Source organism: Lissotriton helveticus, chromosome 2_1, assembly GCF_964261635.1.
Source record: "Lissotriton helveticus chromosome 2_1, aLisHel1.1, whole genome shotgun sequence".
Classification (NCBI taxonomy): Eukaryota; Metazoa; Chordata; class Amphibia; order Caudata; family Salamandridae; genus Lissotriton; species Lissotriton helveticus.
In genome coordinates, this window is record NC_136059.1 from 1962145302 (window position 1) to 1962163622 (window position 18321).

Sequence of the window (18321 nt, forward strand, 5' to 3'; positions counted from 1 at the left end):
AGGAATAAGGTAGTGTACTGGCTCACCAAAAATAGACCTCTGCCCTCCAATTTAGACGGGACAATATTAAGTGTCCGGAGGGTGGGCTGGCTAGGACCTCTCTTAAAAAACACTGTGGGTGACTTGGTACTCGTAAAGTTTAGAAATAAATATGTCGTACCATACCTGCAATCCTGGCAGCCACAAATAGGGGATGGTCCCATATCAGTTTGGTCTCTAAGTGACTTTTACCCCAGAACATTATATGTGCCGTCATAATGTCAGATAACACAGATTAATTTCTAGACGGCAACACAGGGGTCTCGTATTGTGTGGCCAACTTTCCCCTGTTTTTTTTTTATTTGTTAATTTGTTCATGCTGCACTTCGTATACTGATTAGCCGATTCATCTTATTGATTAATTTTATTTTTAAATGTATTTAATTCTTTTATGAAATGAAATGTATTAATGTTTCGGTGTATTTTTCTGTACTGTTGTTGCTTTTATGATTTCTTTTTTACTGAAATCGAATAAAGCTAATCGAATCGAAACTACCACAAAAACTAATCCAGCTAAAGCTCCCAGCCACCAGGTCACCAAACCTAAAATGGTGGCTGGGAGCCAGAGCCCAAAGCATTTATGCTTGGGCTCCATTTGGGCTACAAATAAATAAGCCCAAATGCAAAATGGCTGGCATGAAGCCTGCAAACCCCCCTGCCCCTTCCAAACTGCCCGGGGGGGGGGGGACCTCCCTGCGGTCGGCTACCCCCCAAGCCTCCCTTACGGCAGTGAGAGGAGACGGCATTTTGGCTGTCACATAACCAAGTCACCTCTACAATTCAGGATGTCCCATTAAGCGCTTTGTCAGGGGACAGGAATATCAGTCGGTTACAGCAACCGTTTGTACTGCAGGTTGACCCGATTCCTGATTGCTTCCTTCTGAGAGCGCGAAAACTGCCGGAAATGGCAGTCTTCCGTTCTCAAACAGTAGTTTAATGGAAACCTGACGGGACAAGGGTTGCCTCCCGAATGGTGTACTGGTAATTGGAGTGCAAGTTTAAAAAAGAAATGTTATGGCAATTTAGCACTCCCACAAAATTAGAATGAAATTAGTAAGGAATAAATTAAACATTTTATGGCAATTAACACTCGCAGATGAAAATAATAAGGTATAAATGAAATACAGTGTGATGTGCTTATTAGCATTATTCCTATGCGCCATTGTAGTATAGCTTGTAGATGTAAAATAAAGAGGTAATCCGAGTTTAATAGATAAATGTTGCAGGTTTTATTTCCTGAGTAAATAACCCACGACCAGCAATGAAGAACAACAGGATCATAATAACTGTGACATTGAAAACATTACATTCTAAGAACATCTATGACATTCATAAGAACACTCTCGTAAGATTCTTTAAAGTAACAGCGTATAATAACATGCATACATACTACACATCCTTCCTCTAATAAATAAACCTAGACTAAAGATAAATACAATCAGATATGTGAAAAGAAAGCAATACATTAAAAAGAGAAAATGTAATAAGAAATGTGAAAAGAAACTCATACAGTAAAAAGAAACTAATTCAAGACATAATCATGAAGTCTCAAAGGAATTGATCTGATTCTGCGACCAACACCCATATCATCCCCCGCACCAATGGTATTTGAAACAGGTTGTAAAGCAGGGAGATCAGTAACACTCTTGGAATCTCCCTGAGCCAATAATGAAGAACCAGGACTGACATCTGTAGAACAATCAACAGGAACAGATGGCATCATTGAAGTCTCACCAACCCCAAACCAATCAGAACTTGAAGTATCAACTAAATCTGAATTCTGCTTGTTAGAGGAAATAATCCTTGCTTGCTGGTCAGTGATTTTAATGAGGACATTCTTGTTCCACCAACCCCTTTCAAACAAGAGAGCTGCAGTTCGATAGACTTTTAACACTTTCACAGGAGCAGAAAATTTAGATTGACCCTTAGTGATTTTTACAGGTTTTTTTATGATGACCCAATCACCTATACCAAGTGGCTTTTCTGCAACATGCATACGATTATCGTAATGATTTTTGTAACACTCTTGTTTCATTTTTACACGTTCACGAATTTTAGCTAAATCAACATTGACCAAAGAACTTTTCATTAACCAAGATGGATTTAACCTAGAAGTTGGAATTCTACCTCGAAGTAACACAAAAGGAGAAACTCCTGTGGTACTGTGTGGAGTACAATTATAGTTCCAGATTTTCTCACAAAGAAGTTCTGAAATATCCAGTTTATTAGCACAAGCAGTTTGAACGGCCTCTTTCAACAAACGGTTTGCTCTTTCCACCAGACCATTTGATGAAGGACTGTAAAGAGGAACAAACGTATGCTTAACATCTAATTTGTTTAAAAACACATTCACATCCTGTGAAACAAAATGTGAACCGTTGTCGGAAACTAATTCATGAGGAGTACCATCAATGACAAATAAACGCTTTAAAAATGATACAACAGAATCAGAATTCGGATTTTTAACAAAAGAAAAATAAATCCATTTAGAAAAGTAATCAATAGCCACTATTAAAAATGTATATTCAGAATTAAAAACAGAAAATGGACCCGAAAAATCCAAGGCAATTTTCTGCCATGGGGCTTCAGGCCATTCTACTGGTACAAGTGGTGAATTGGACAACTGCCAGTGTTTATCTGAGCATAAACACTGGGGACACTGGTTGACGAACAACTTAACTTGATTGTCTATTCCAGGCCACCAATAAGTGGTCTTAATTTTATTGGTAGTGCCAGTAACACCTGGATGACTCTCATGTGCCACCGAAATAATAGATTGCCTAATACCAGCAGGCGGGACAAACTTGTCTTGTCTGAATAAAATGTCACCTGAAACTGACAACTCTGATGCAACTTGTGCATAATGTTTCTCTTCCATGGACATGCTTCTATCCATAGGCCAACCTTTAATTAAAAACTTTTTCACATTTAGTAGGCAAGAATCATTTTCCATACCATGTAACCAATCTTGTTTAGTTATCTTATTACCTTGAAGAGCATCCTCAATTGCAAAAACACACTCCAGATCAGAATTTACTGACTCCTGTGTGGGTAACGGTATACGTGATAAACAATCCGCCCGGATGTTTTTACCACCTGGCACATATTTAATTTCAAAATTGAATTCTTGGAGACGTGCCAACAATCTAACTAACCTAGAAGAAGCTCTATTAGAGGAACTTTCCCCAAGCATATAAATTAAAGGCTTATGATCTGTGTATAAAAGGAATCTAGTTCCCCAAATGTACATTCTAAATTTTTCCACAGACCACGAGCAAGCCAAAGCTTCCCGTTCAATAGTACTATAATTGAGTTCAGCCGAAGTCAAAGATCGTGAAGCAAATGCAATGGTGCATTCTTCACCCTTAATCATTTGACTAAGGACAGCACCTAGTCCCCGAGAACTAGCATCCACTGTGATGATGCTCTGAACACCATGGGAAAAAGGTTTGATAGCGGGAGCAGATAGAATCATATTTTTGATGGAATCAAAAGCAGCTTGAGACTCAGTGGACCAAACGTACTTGGCATGTTTTTTCAAAAGATCTCTGAGCGGTTGGACAATTAGCGCATAGCCCTTGACAAAACGAGCATAATATTGACTCAATCCTAAGAATGCTCTTAAAGAGTCTTTGTCTAAAGGACAAGGAGCTTTTTTAGTAGCTTCTAACAAAGAAGATTTAGGTTTAATCCCCTCCTTTGATAGATTGTGACCTAAATAATCGACCTCATTTGCTAAAAATTTGCATTTCTTTTTGTTGACAGTAAGACCATGATTTTGTAAAGATTTTAAAACATATTCCATCAAAATGTAATGTTGATCCAGTGATTCAGAATGCACCAAAATATCATCTTGGAATGCCTGAATTCCTGGACAATTATTAAAAATGGTATCCATTAATCTTTGAAAGATACTAGCTGCCGAAGCGAGTCCGAAAGGTAGCCTTTTATACATATAAACCCCAAAAGGTGTCACAAAGGTTGTAAGTGGTTGAGACTCTTTAGATAACGGAATTTGATGATATGCTGAGCGCAAATCAATAGTAGAAAAATATTTACTACTACCAATGTTGGCTAGCATATCATGAATTTTCGGCAAAGGATGCACATCAATAACAATGTTGCGATTAAGAACCCTAAGGTCTGCACATAAACGAATTTCGCCAGAAGGCTTTCGTGCTACTACGGCAGCAGAAACCCATTCTGAAGAATCAACTGGACAAATAATGTCTTGAGCTATAAGAGATTCAATGTGCTTCCTCAAATCTTGTTTAACAGATAGAGGCACAGGACGCACCTTCTGGATAACAGGACAAACCCTATCTTTTAATTTAATGTTATGCTCAAAATTTTTTACTAAACCAATTCTGTCATCAAAAACTTTTTTGTATTTTTCTAATACATTGCAGAGAATAGGATCATTACAATAATCAAGGATGGCAAGTACTGGTAGATCTCTTAAGGCAACAGGTTCAGGATGACCAGGTTTTAAAATAATACCCAGCCTAGCTTGATCCTGCCAACCCAAAATATCCCTGCCATTCAGTGCAACGTAAATTTTAGTAAAAATTATCCTCCCTTTAAAGTCAATGTTGTCAGGGAAATAACCACGCATGGTTATATCAAAACCCCCAAAGGCTTTGGGATTAACATCTGTAGTGAGTAATTTCGTGTTGTTCCAAGAACACTGAAAGGTATTTTCATCCAATATGGTAATAGGAGATCCAGAATCTGCCATAACTTGCATAGTATGTACACCAATAGAAATTTTACATATAGGACCCTTTACACTGAAGTCACAAAGAGCATTAATCTGAATAAAAGATATAGAAGAAACATTTAACGCATCACAAATTTCTTCTTCAGAATATACCATATTAACTTTGGTTTTATCTCTGGGTAAACGACATAATGCAGAAAAATGACCAACACGTTTACAATTTGAACACTTTTTACCTTGTGCTGGACACTTTGGGTTGTTTCCCACATGAAATTTTGAACCGCACCTGTAACAAAATACATTGGATTTTTGTTCAAAAGTTTTTTTACCACTCACGCGGTTAGAAACAACATTAACATCACAATTATCACTGGATGTTTGTGAAACTTTACAAACAATTGAAGAAGAAGCATGTTCAGCTAAAATTCTTGAGGAAACAACTGAACATTCGATGCTTTTCGCGATTACAATAACTTCATCCAGTGTTGGATTTTTACATGTCAAAATTCGCTCCTGGATCTTTTTGTTGAAACAATTAAAAACTAACTGATCACGTAGAGCAGTTTCTAGATAAGTGCCAAACTCGTATTTTGATGCGAGTACACGCAAAGTCGCTAAATAGTCTTCTATGGACTCCTCCTGTAATTGTTTCCTTTTAAAGAAAACATGCCTTTCGACCATTACTGATGGATCATCCTTAAATTGTTTGCCAAGACGGGTTAAAGCCTCAGTATAAACATTCCAAGTGTCATCATCAGGTGGAGCTTGAACCACAGACAAATTATCAAATAATTGTTGTCCTGCGTCTCCCAAGTGGTTAAAAAGAATGGCTCTTTTTCTTGAGGCAGAATACTCCAAAGCATCTATTGCTTCCAAATAATTAGTAAAAACACGTAACCATTTGTGCCATGGTGTTGGAGGCTTGCCAGGAGCAATTAAAAATGAAGGAGGTGCTACAATTCCACTGTTGTTATTACCAGAAGTTGCCATTTAGAAGGAAATTAGTTATACAAACTCTTAATTGTTAGTCAGGAAAGTCCTTTATAACTGATTTCTGTGTTTTCCTTCACTCGCGTTTCTTTTCTAGTGAATATTTGCGAAGAAATGCCAATAGTCGCGTTTATCCGACAGAAATGAATATCATAAGATGGCTGCCAGCGTAATGACTCTTAACGCTGCGTGCGTCAGTCAATAAACAACGCACGTTACCATGGTGCGCACAGGCTGTAGTGACGTACTGCGCGAGATACGTTGGCTCGGGTCGGGTCGCGAGCGAAGAATTCCGTGTGCGTTTGAATAACGGTAACCAGGACCGTTGTAGTGCACAACAAGGTATTGTAAAATGAATTTAACTCACAGTTTTTTCGAAGCGGAACGTCCATTAAGGTATAATGATCCTTTGAAATCCGTAAAATCGCCGTGTTCAATTCGGCTTCGTATCTGTGTTTTGAAATTCAATCTTCGATCTGCTCACGTCGGTGGGTCTGAAGACAAGCTTTCAAAAACGTCGCCAATAAATGTAGTATAGCTTGTAGATGTAAAATAAAGAGGAAATCCGAGTTTAATAGATAAATGTTGCAGGTTTTATTTCCTGAGTAAATAACCCACGACCAGCAATGAAGAACAACAGGATCATAATACCTGTGACATTGAAAACATTACATTCTAAGAACATCTATGACATTCATAAGAACACTCTCGTAAGATTCTTTAAAGTAACAGCGTATAATAACATGCATACATACTACAGCCATCCAAAAGTGAAAGCTTAGAGTTTGGTCATAAGCCCATCATAGTATCTAAACAGATGGTCCCATCTCATTATAGTGGTCTATGCCCTGGCAAAAAAAATAGATATACGGGTGTATTATGGGAGAGACTACCAAGGTACATCATCATTAAGCCCTCTTTCTGCAGTGCCCAACCTAAACAACCATCTCTGCTCGATCCCCAGTAAATTTTTGTTCATACTGGCTATTGTAGATGACAGATTCGGCTTGTTCAAGACTGTCCACCTCAAGTCCTCCGCATTATGATTTTTCTCCAAGAAGTGTTTCGTGAGTTTGGTAGCTTGATTCTCACACCTGATGGTGCTTTTGTGTTCCAGTATTCTGGTTTTGGCTTTACGCGTAGTCATATCCATGTACCTCAGGCTGCAGGGGCACATAATCAGGTATATGATTCTCTCACTATTACAATTCGTGTGCTGTCTGAGCGTCTTCCTTTTCTTTCTCCTTTGTAATAAGAGTACGGAGCATTCCGAATTTTGAGAATAATTATAACTCCAATTGAGTGATACACAGTTCTTTCATAATAAATGTATTATAGACCTGATGGCTTGTGTGTGTTCCCTCTGTGAGCAATAACCTAATATCTTTGGTGCAAAATAGCCGCTCTGTTTCCACTTTTTTCTGTGTCTTCTGTTCTCTTGACAAATGCTACACACTTTTTAAATACAGGAAACCTCATATTTTGAAAAGATATGTTTGGTGAGATATTAATACATTTTTTAAACTTCCCTGTGCACATGCTGCAACTATACCATAGGGACATCTTGACTTAACCAGACATTTTTTGTCAACCCTGGAAGAACAAACAGACCTGGAAATCCCAAGATTTCTTTCAAGGGGGCAAGATACTATTTAGAAAAAATAGGGCTGCCCAATACTTCTTTTTTAAATACTTACACATACTAGGTTATTTATCTACCTATTGTGCCACCCAAAAGGAAAACATTTGCCAAGATTCTGCAGTTATGATTTTTTTTTCCAGCAGAACCCTCCAACTATCTCGGCTTTGTTTAAGGCTTTTATTGGAGAGTGATGTGATGACCTGTCAGGATGGGCAATACAATAGCCCAACTGGATAGGATCCCCTAGAAATCCTAATTACGTAAGTAAAGCTCTTGAGAGAACAAAAATTAGTTCGAGGCATGTGGGCTGCTAAATTCATATCTTAGCATTAGATCGCCGCCTAGTGTTGGGCTCGGATGATTGCACATTGTTGTCCTGGAAGAGTCTTCGAAGTATCCTGAGATAGGTGGCTCCTCCCCTGGACTACAGTGCGCATGGGCATCGGCTCCATCCCCAGATTGTTTTTTTTCCGCCATTGGGTTCGGATGTGGTCTCGACGTCTTACTGTCGGAACCAAGTAAAACTATCTTTTACCGGCCAAAAGGCCTCGATTTTCTTGCGTCGGTATTGTCTGCGCTCGGTCTCGAGTCTTCCGTCTCTTGAAGCCGGAATAAGCGGAGTTTTCTTCGCTTTCTAAACTTTGAGGCCTTCTCATCGCGACACGACAGCAAGCCTTTACGGACATGGAGCGGAGCCCGTTCAAGTACTGCCCGCTCTGTGGGTCCAAGTACCCACACATCGATCTACACCCTGTGTGTAACAAGTGCCTTTCACCGGACCACGACGACGGCAAGTGCAAGGCCTGTGCACAGTTCCGCTCCAAGAAAACTCTCAAGCTTCGGCGCGCGGTGCGCTTGGAAGCTAGGCAAGCGGCCCCAGATCCGGAGAACATCTTCGGCGACCAGGAAGAAGAGGTCCAGGGTCACCTTCTACAAATCTCCCCGTCACAGACGGAGGTCGAGGCGGATCCGGGAGACGACGACGGAGTCGCGGGTCAGGTCCTCGAATACGTCGAAGAGGTAGGAGACGACGATGAGATTTATGGGGCCGCGGCGGACAGCTCTGCGGACGAGCTCTGCCCCGAAAGTTTCGAGGATACCGACCGGGACACGGGATCGCCTGTCGGCCTTACCCTGGACCCGTTGCCGCAAGCCACAGCCCCGCCTTCGGGCCCGGCTACGGACTCACTTGCTGGGCGCGATGTTTCGAAACCGAAACTGAAACCGTCGGGGTCGTCAACACCTAAAATGGCCGACCCGACATCGAAACTGAAACCAAAGGACTCGAGTGTCCCTAAGATGGCTGCCGTGCCTGTGAAGAAGTCGGTGCCCGTCACCCCGTCGGCTCCGTCGACCTCCGGTCCGCAGAAGCCGAGGAAGTCTGTCGATTCCGATGCTCCGAAATCGAAGCCGACGCCCGGGGAAGGGGCCCCCAAGAAAGATGGTCGGCACGGATCAGCGGCTCCGACGCCGTCCAAGCCCGCCAAGGTCGGCTCCAAAGAGGCTACGCCCAAGAAGTCTGCGCCCCGGCCTCAAGATTCGGAGGAGCCGAAGAAGGTTTCCGCGCCCAAACCGCACAAGGCCCGCGAGGACGTCGGATCCGAGGGACCGCTCAAAGCATCCTTGTCGGCGACGAAACCCACTGGCAGTGTACCGTCCCCTATTGCGGAGTCACTGCAGAGAATCAGGGAGAAAGCCTTTGCTCCATCGGCTCCGATGCCATCACCGCAGCCGCAAAAGGACGCTCCGGCTAAGCCTTCTGGGAAACTCCTTTTTCTCTTGCCACCTAAGGAGGCGCCGAAAGCGTTTTCGACGAAATTGGCTCCGAAACAGGGTTCCTCGCTGCCTGACCCTCTTCCACGTCGTGTACTCGAATCGGAAGACGATTCAGAGCATTTCATCGATGCTGCCACCGGCAAGCTGACACTCTATAAACGGAAGATCACTTCGGAGCCGGTGGACCCCTACGTCATCCCGTTGAAGAAGAAGAGGGTGCCCCTTGACGCCTTAGGCCTCACGGAACCGATTCAGCCTCCTCCTAGACGGAGCCCTACTCCCTCCCCAGAACACTCTGTGGGTGAGGAAGATGATGAGGATGAACAGTACAATTTCCCCATCGATGAACCTGATGTCCAACCAGATTCATACGACGACACTGGTGACCAGAACACCCAAGGTGCGGGCCAAGACCCGCAGACCTTTAATCCACGTGCATCCCCGACTGAGGACTCAGCAGGATTTCATGCACTAATTGAACGGGCGGCGGCCAATCATGATGTGGACATGCATGCCGACCCGGTTGAGGAAGACTTCCTTTTTGACACCTTTGCCATATCTGAAAGGACAGTAAAGACACTTCCTATGCTGAAAGGTGTTCTCAAACATGCTGGAGACATTTTTAAGGAGCCTACGAGGGCTAGAGTGGTCAACCCTCGCATTGAAAAGAAGTACAGGCCTGCTCCTGCGGACCCCGTCTACATCCGGGGACAATTGCCACTGGACTCTCTTGTGGTTGCCAATGCCAGGAAACGTGCCAACTCCCAGACAACGGGTGAAGCTCCTCCCCCGGATAAAGAGTCCAAAGTGCTTGAGGCAGGAGGCAAAAGAGTGGCTGCACAGGCGGCAAACTTTTGGCGCATCGCAAATACACAGGCGCTCCTGGCGCGTTATGATAGGGCGCACTACGACACCCTAGAACAGATTATACAACACCTGCCCCCACAGTTCCAAGAAGGCACCAAGATGCTTATTGAGGAAGGAAAGCTAATATCAAACGCAGCCATCAAGTGTGCACTTGACGCTGCGGACACAGCTGCTAGGGCTATCAACACTAGCGTTATGCTGAGAAGACAAGCCTGGCTCCGCATCTCAGGGTTCAAGCAGGATATTCAGACAACAATTCTGAATCAGCCAGTCAATCCTGATAGTCTGTTTGGTCCGGATGTTGACACCACCCTAGAGAAGATAAAGAAGGACACGGAAACTGCTAAGTCTATGGGGGCCCTGCAGTCCCAACAGTTTCGTGGCAGCAATTTTCGTCGCTCAGGTGCACGTGGAGTCACCAGAGGACAGATGGGTCAACAATCCCAGTTCTCCAAAGGTGGGGCGCAATCCTCGTTCACTAAGCAGAACAAGGGAGGTTATAGGAATAACAGCAACAGAGGTCGCGGCAGAGGAAACAACAGCTCCCGCACCTCGACTCCAAGCAAACAGTGACTTTCTGTCACTGCCCCCCGACCACCTAACACCTGTCGGGGGGAGACTGCAGCAGTTCCTGCCCGTCTGGAGAAACATCACCACAGACAGGTGGGTGCGTCAACTGATCCAAAATGGTTATTGCCTAGAGCTGAAATCCACTCCACCCAACATCCCACCGAGGCAAAGGCCTATGTCCGCAGAGCATTTGCACTTATTGCAGCAGGAAGTAGTGGCGATGCTGCAAAAAGGCGCAATCGAGCTCGTGCCGGTGGGGGAGGAAGGCACAGGGGTATACTCCCTGTACTTCCTTATTCCAAAGAAGGACGGTTCTCTCAGGCCCATTCTCGATCTACGTCCCCTCAACCTGTACATACTGTCAGAGCATTTCCATATGCTTACACTGCAGCAGATTCTTCCCTTGCTAAACCAGGGAGACTTCTTAGCGACCTTAGATCTCAAGGATGCTTATTTCCACATTCCACTACACCCGTCACACAGGAAATACCTAAGATTCACTATTCAAGGCAGGCACTACCAGTTCAAGGTCCTACCCTTCGGAGTCACTACGGCCCCGAGGGTGTTCACCAAGTGTCTAGCGACAGTGGCGGCGCACCTCAGGAGGCAGAATATCCATGTCTACCCCTACCTAGACGACTGGCTCGTACAAGCCAAGTCAGAGCAACAGTGCGCCGCAGACATGTCGACTACAATTCACCTTCTTCACGATCTGGGTTTCTCCCTAAATTACCCAAAATCCCATCTTCAGCCGGCACATGTCCGGCAGTTCCTGGGTGCTACGATCAACACCCTGACAGCCATGGCTCAGCCAAACCAAGTCAGAATCGACAGCATTCAGTCACTGATCCAACGATTCCGACCGAGACACTCCCTGCCAGCGAGAGTGTTCATGCAGTTGATCGGCATGATGGCCTCCTGCATCTTCATAGTCCCTCACGCACGGTTACATATGCGCCCGCTCCAGGAGTGCTTAGCGAATCAGTGGACACAGGCTCGTGGGCAATTGACAGACCTAGTGTTGGTTACCAGTCGGGCATACGACTCTCTGCATTGGTGGACTCCACACAACCTTTGCAAGGGCCGACTGTTCCAAGAGCCCGTGCCGCGGATTGTCCTGACGACGGACGCATCCCTCCAGGGATGGGGAGCACATGTGCTCACTTACACGGTGCAGGGACTATGGACGACGCAGCAACAGAAGATGCACATCAACTATCTGGAACTGATGGCAATCTTCATGGCGCTCAAGTCCTTCATTGTACATCTGAGCAACAAGGTCGTGCTAGTCCGGACGGACAACATGACCGCGATGTACTACATTCAGAAACAGGGGGGCACCCACTCGCCACAGCTGTCTCATCTAGCTCAGAGCATGTGGAAGTGGGCCATTCAGAGGAACATTTTCCTCATGGCAGAACACCTCCCGGGCAAGGACAATCAGATGGCGGATCTGCTCAGCAGATACAGCCATCAGATGCACGAGTGGGAGATACACCCTTCTGTTCTCCACCCGTACTTCCAGCAGTGGGGTCATCCGGAGATAGACCTGTTCGCAACAAAGGAGAACGCAAAATGCCGACTCTTTGCCGCCAGGTTCCCTCACCCACAGTCGCAGGGGAATGCGATATGGATGAACTGGTCAGGCAAATTTGCATACGCTTTTCCGCCAGCCCCTCTAATACCGCTGGTCGCAAGAAAGCTAAGGCAGCACTCCATGACTCTCGTCCTGGTTGCTCCAACGTGGGCACGTCAAGCTTGGTACACCACGTTCCTCGAACTCTCAGTGGTGCCGCATCAAAGACTGCGCCTCACACCCAGTCTTTTGACGCAGAACCATGGAGACATTCAGCATCCAGATCCACGACAGCTCAACCTGGCGATCTGGCTCCTGAAGTCCTAGAGTTTGGATACCTTAACCTACCTCCAGAATGCATGAGTATCATCAAGGAGGCGAGGAAACCTACTACTAGAGCATGCTATGCTGCTAAGTGGAAGCGTTTTGTCATCTATTGTACGTCCAATGACATCAACCCGCTAGATGCATCTATTCCCAACATCATCTGCTATCTGTTACATCTCTACAAGTGCAATCTGGCGTACACTTCCATTAGGATACATCTCTCAGCCATAGCGGCTTATCTTCAGAACAGGCAGCACCTCTCTGTCTTCAGAGTGCCCGCCATTAAAGCCTTCCTTGAAGGTCTGAAGAGAGTCATTCCCCCAAGAACTCCACCAGCTCCGGTGTGGAACCTCAACGTCGTTCTCACCAGACTGATGGGGCCACCATTTGAGCCACTGCACTCGTGTGAGCTCCAATTCCTTACGTGGAAAGTGGCCTTTCTGATAGCTATTACGTCTCTGAGGCGTGTCAGTGAGTTGCAAGCGCTCACCATACAAGAGCCGTTCATTCAAATTCACCCAAATAGGGTAGTGCTACGCACTAACCCTAAATTCCTCCCTAAGGTGGTGTCACAGTTTCATCTTAACCAAACTATCGACTTACCAGCATTCTTTCAAAACCCGCAAACGGTGGCGGAAAGAATGCTCCATACCTTAGATGTACGGAGGGCGTTGATGTACTACATAGACAGAACACAACCCTTTAGAAAAACAAAACAACTCTTTGTTGCCTTCGCACCACAACACAAAGGCAACCCGATTTCCAAAGCAGGCATAGCCAGATGGATTGTTAAGTGCATCCAGATATGTTATCAAAAAGCCAAGCGCACTTTAACAGTACCCCCCAGAGCACACTCCACACGCAAACTGGGGGCATCCATGGCTTTCCTAGGGAACATTCCTTTAGAGGATATTTGCAGAGCAGCCACGTGGGTCACACCACATACCTTCACAAAACACTACTGTGTTGATGTGCATTCCAAGCAGCAAGCAGCTGTAGGACAGGCTGTTCTCAAGACACTTTTTCAGGTTTCTGCAGCTGGCACGGGCAACCGCCGCTGATGGAGGGACTGCTATGTATTCTATGCTAAGATATGAATTTAGCAGCCCACATGCCTCGAACTGAATATGCTACTTACCAGTATGCATCTGTTCTTGGCATGTAGGGCTGCTAACATTCATATCGCCCGCCCTCCTCCCCGGTGCCTGTCGCAGCTGCAGATATACTATTGTATTTATTTCATTAGCATGGACATCCTTTACACTTTCACTCCATCTCCTGCCACAATGGCGAAAAACAATCTGGGGATGGAGCCGATGCCCATGCGCACTGTAGTCCAGGGGAGGAGCCACCTATCTCAGGATACTTCGAAGACTCTTCCAGGACAACAATGTGCAATCATCCGAGCCCAACACTAGGCGGCGATCTAATGCTAAGATATGAATGTTAGCAGCCCTACATGCCAAGAACAGATGCATACTGGTAAGTAGCATATTCATTATTATGTCATTTGATTAGGAGCATTGCATTGTAGTACTGGACAATATCTGATTTTTATGTTACCCCCGCCAGGGTTGCAAAATGGGAATCATCGTGCATGGCTTATGCCCTAGATGTGACTCGTGAATGAATACAGATCGGATTCATATGTTTATACTTTGTCCTCAGTTACAGGAATTCTGGGGGAAGAAATATTTAACAGTGACTAGTGTTAGGAGGGAAAACACATTAGATTTTGACACTAGTTCCTTTGGTTCAGAAACTGATCCAAAAATGTATGCAGCAACTAGTGCCGAAACCTCCTTGTTTTGGGTGCTGCTCGAGATATTTCAACGAAGCTCAAAAATTATGAAAAGCATGAAACCTTGGCCGAAAGTCATCTGAAGAACTATACAAAGACTTGAAGTTCCTTTAAATAAGATCTGCTTTTAAGAACTAAAGTAATCACATGTACAAAAAACTTCATTCCTAGCAGAATGAGTTATTGAGAAAAAGTGCGCTCTAATGCACTTTCACTACTTATTGTAATTTCAAATTTTTTATTTGCAAGTTATTTTTTTCCCTCTTTATTTTGTCAAAATATGTCATAAAACAAATGTTAACAAAAACCAGTCCGTTAGACTGTGGCGCAATTCCCCGTGCCTCAGTACAACATAACATGAAAATGAGCCGTCAAGTCACTTCATTGATGCCAGGTGGATTCAAGGACCTCAAGCAAAGCCTAATGAGGCAATGGTCTATGTTATTAACACTGTGTTTGGCAACTAGAAATCTGTGTTCAGACCTGTAGGTGCCTGAAACACAGAAGGGGCTCACTGGCAACCCATAGCCCCATGCTGTGGAATGCCCTATAATTTCGCCAAGATGAGGCCTTCACTTATCTAGAATAATTGTCATTCAGGTCAAACTTCTCTTCCAGAACAGGCACATCAACCCTACTTGATTGTTCGACAGAACACTGCACCTGAAGATGATCTCCAAATCGCTGTTGGTGCCCATGCCAGTCTCGGCATGACTGACTCGCTGCTGCATTTCATATTCTATTTGGGCGAGGAGAAAAGAATCACAGATAAAGGGCATCTTCATGAAGTAGGCCCTCTATTGGTCCTACCCTGGCAATCCAAAGTCCTGATCAGCTCAAGTATTGCCACATGTTCACTCACTCCATAAAGACATAGGCAGTTGTTAGGGTAAAGTATTGCCAAATGTTCACTCACTCCACCAAGACATAGTCGGTGGTTAGGGTAAAGAGATCATGTCTTCCTCTTTTGAACACCCTGGAACTCCCATAAGTTGACATTATTTCCTACCAAAACATCCACAAGTGCACTGCTACCCATCCTGTAAGGTCAGGGCTTCAGACTCCCTTGTTTCTAAACAGGTTGGGGGTATCCAAGTGTTTTATTTAAACTCTTCCATGTTTCAGTTAGTCATCAACAAGATTCAGACTACACAGCTAATTTTGTCCTCAACCCCATTACCCACAGCAAAAAGGCGACTCTATCAAAGTTCTACCTGGTCCTGCCTGTTGTCGACTGACAAGTCCTCAAATTAACCAGCAAGTCTTTACCAGGTCACAGTGAAATAATATAGAGCGTTGTCTTTTTTGGGTTGATGAGGACTATGAATAACTCTTCTAGGCCCATAAAAGTCGTGCTGTATTTTATCCATTACTGGGCTGGCAGACTTATTGTCTCATCATTTTATTGGACCACATGTGAGGGATCCATAAAAACAGCAATGGGTTTAAGTATTAGAGGTGAATTCTGACACTCCGGGTTATAACGCGCTATACAAATTAAATAAATAAATAAATAAAGTGGTTTTCAGCAGCTATCCATCCTAGTTGATCTCTGCCTGAGAAGTACAACGCACGCACTCTGTTTCACAAGGACTCCACCCTCCGAATATTTGAAAATTGCATAAGCTTTTGATCAGCTTACTTATATAGGAGTGTGCATGTTAGGTAAATCACTCTTTTCGTATCGAATATGCAGTAAGCAGATGGGCTTTGCACATTACTTTACTCATCTAGCTGTTTCACCGGTCTTTTGTAATCAAAAACATTCAGAAATAATATAATAACAATATTACATACCTATAGGTGCTTTGGGCCAGCTATCTTTATCTACTGGTATGCTCAAATGTCATTCAAACTTTGCCTCTTCACACCACAGCATACTTCATTAGACAATAGGTCAGCCATGATTCTGTTTCACCGTCACAATATTTTCACCTGATCACTTTTGTACATCCACTCAGAAAGAAGTGCACTTCATTGCTAGGATTGGTGGACCAAGATTATACTTTGCAAATTCGTTTTTCTTTCCATCTTTATAACATTTTGGGCCAGATGTAGGTAGCCCAATACCGGTCGGGAATGGCCGAAAATCTGTATTTTCGGCCGTTACCGACCGGTATTGAGCATTTGGGATGTAGGAGACCAAAAATCGTCCGATTCGGTAAATTTAGCGAATCGGTAAAGTTACCGAATCGGTAATCATTCCGAATCGGATAATTTACCGAATCAGTAAATTTACCGAATCGCAACGGTTTGCGAATCGGATAATTTACCGAATCGGCATATTTACCGAATCGGTAAATTTACCAAATCGGTAAAATACCGAATCGGTAATTATGAGGTGGTAAAATTGCATATTGAGATGTAGGTAAGCTCTTAAATACCGAATTTGCTTCAAATTCGGTATTTAAGAGTCGGTATTTACCGATTCGGTATTTACCGAATCGGTATTTCCCATTCATTCCTATGGCCCTTTGGGCCCATAGGAATGAATGGGAAATACCGATTCGGTAAGTACCGATTCGGTAAATACAGAATCGGTAAATTCCGAAAGTCCGATTCCGAATTTTACGGAATCGGTAAAAAATACCAATTTTTTTTATCTACATCTCATTTACCGATTCATGAATACCGAATCGGTAAAATTCGGTATTTAAGAATCGGTAAATGAGATTTACCTACATCTGGCCCTATATTTTTAAGGCATCTATGTGTGTTTGTCTCTAGGTTACAGTCATTAAAAGCCAGTAACATATTTTGTTTTGGTCATTAAGACTCATATTTTCCTTTGATGTTCAGTAAAACTCAGCAAAGGTTTTTGTACCGGTTTTAAGTATATCGGTCTGCTATGAAGCACATGTACTATTCAATTTAAATTATATGTCAGAGTTCAACGTTTATTGCAAGAGCATGCCCCGAACGTTAAGTTGAAGACAGGATTGAAGACATGATTTATTTTTCCTACCTTTTATTTTATGAAATGATGTGGTGATACTTTAAAAAAACAAAAAAAAAACCATTGCACCAGCTTGCCAAGACCATTCACTGTTGTCTAGCAATTTGAACAATTGGTTCTCCTTTTTGACAGTAGGTCAGTTTGAAAGCCATATCACTTACGGTTTTGTTTGTCTCCAGTGCCATACCATATCATCTAGATTCTTGAATTAACAACAACAGCTCTTTAATGAACAGGAAAAATTGTGAAGAACAACAGATTTCCGACTATCTCTGTACATTTCTTTCCAACTTTCCAACTTCCCGCCACAGCATACGGCTTTAGGTGATAGGTCAGCCATGTTACTGTAATAACATTTTCCTGATCACTTGTGCACATCCACTTGAAAATACGTGTTTTTCAGTGCCAGGGTTGTTTGACCAATATGATACTGCACCAATGATGTTTTTTTCTTGGGTGCATTCCATTCACACAAATATTTTAATTCTAATAGTCAATAAAAAGAGAAGTAGCCAAGGTGCGTTTGGTTATCTAGTGAGAAATCTACTCCATCTTACAGTGCTGTGCTTGATAGAGACAGAAAGAGGAAAATCAGACTAAGGCAAAATGTTAGTCCATTCAGCCGATAACTGATGAGACATTGTTTCCCTTCCAGGTGCACAACTGGACAAAATAGGATTCACGGTTGTAAGAAAATGTATTGAAGCAGTTGAAACACGAGGTATGTGCAATCCAAATACTCTTTAAGTAATTGAATGTTCAAAGAAAGCGCTCAGTGCATCATTTTTGCTTGGTTCAGTGGAAAGCAGCGAATGCTTGTATTTGTTTTTCGTAGATGACAGACAAAGTTATGTACTATATGACAGCTGGCCATTGACTTTAATTGTAATAATCTTTAGACATGAAAATTAAAAAAAATAGGTTATGTACATCAATGGAGGTAAAACTGAGTAAAATATCCAAATGATAAACTCAGAAAAGTAGTAAATGTTGGTAGTAAGTCATGCAGGGATAGACATGAATATTGAAGAGTAGCGGCAATAATTTAAATATAGTT

At 43.4% G+C, this 18321-nt stretch overlaps 1 protein-coding gene across 2 annotated transcripts in view; it reads left to right on the forward strand.

Moving 5' to 3' along the window:
• ARHGAP10 (Rho GTPase activating protein 10) overlaps positions 1-18321 on the forward strand; it is a 998059-nt gene that overhangs the window by 550389 nt on the left and 429349 nt on the right. For both annotated transcript variants that reach the window (XM_078676901.1, XM_078676902.1), the window contains exon 13: positions 17920-17985. In XM_078676901.1, coding sequence (XP_078533027.1) covers positions 17920-17985 — 66 coding nt within the window. The remainder of the gene's footprint in view (positions 1-17919; positions 17986-18321) is intronic.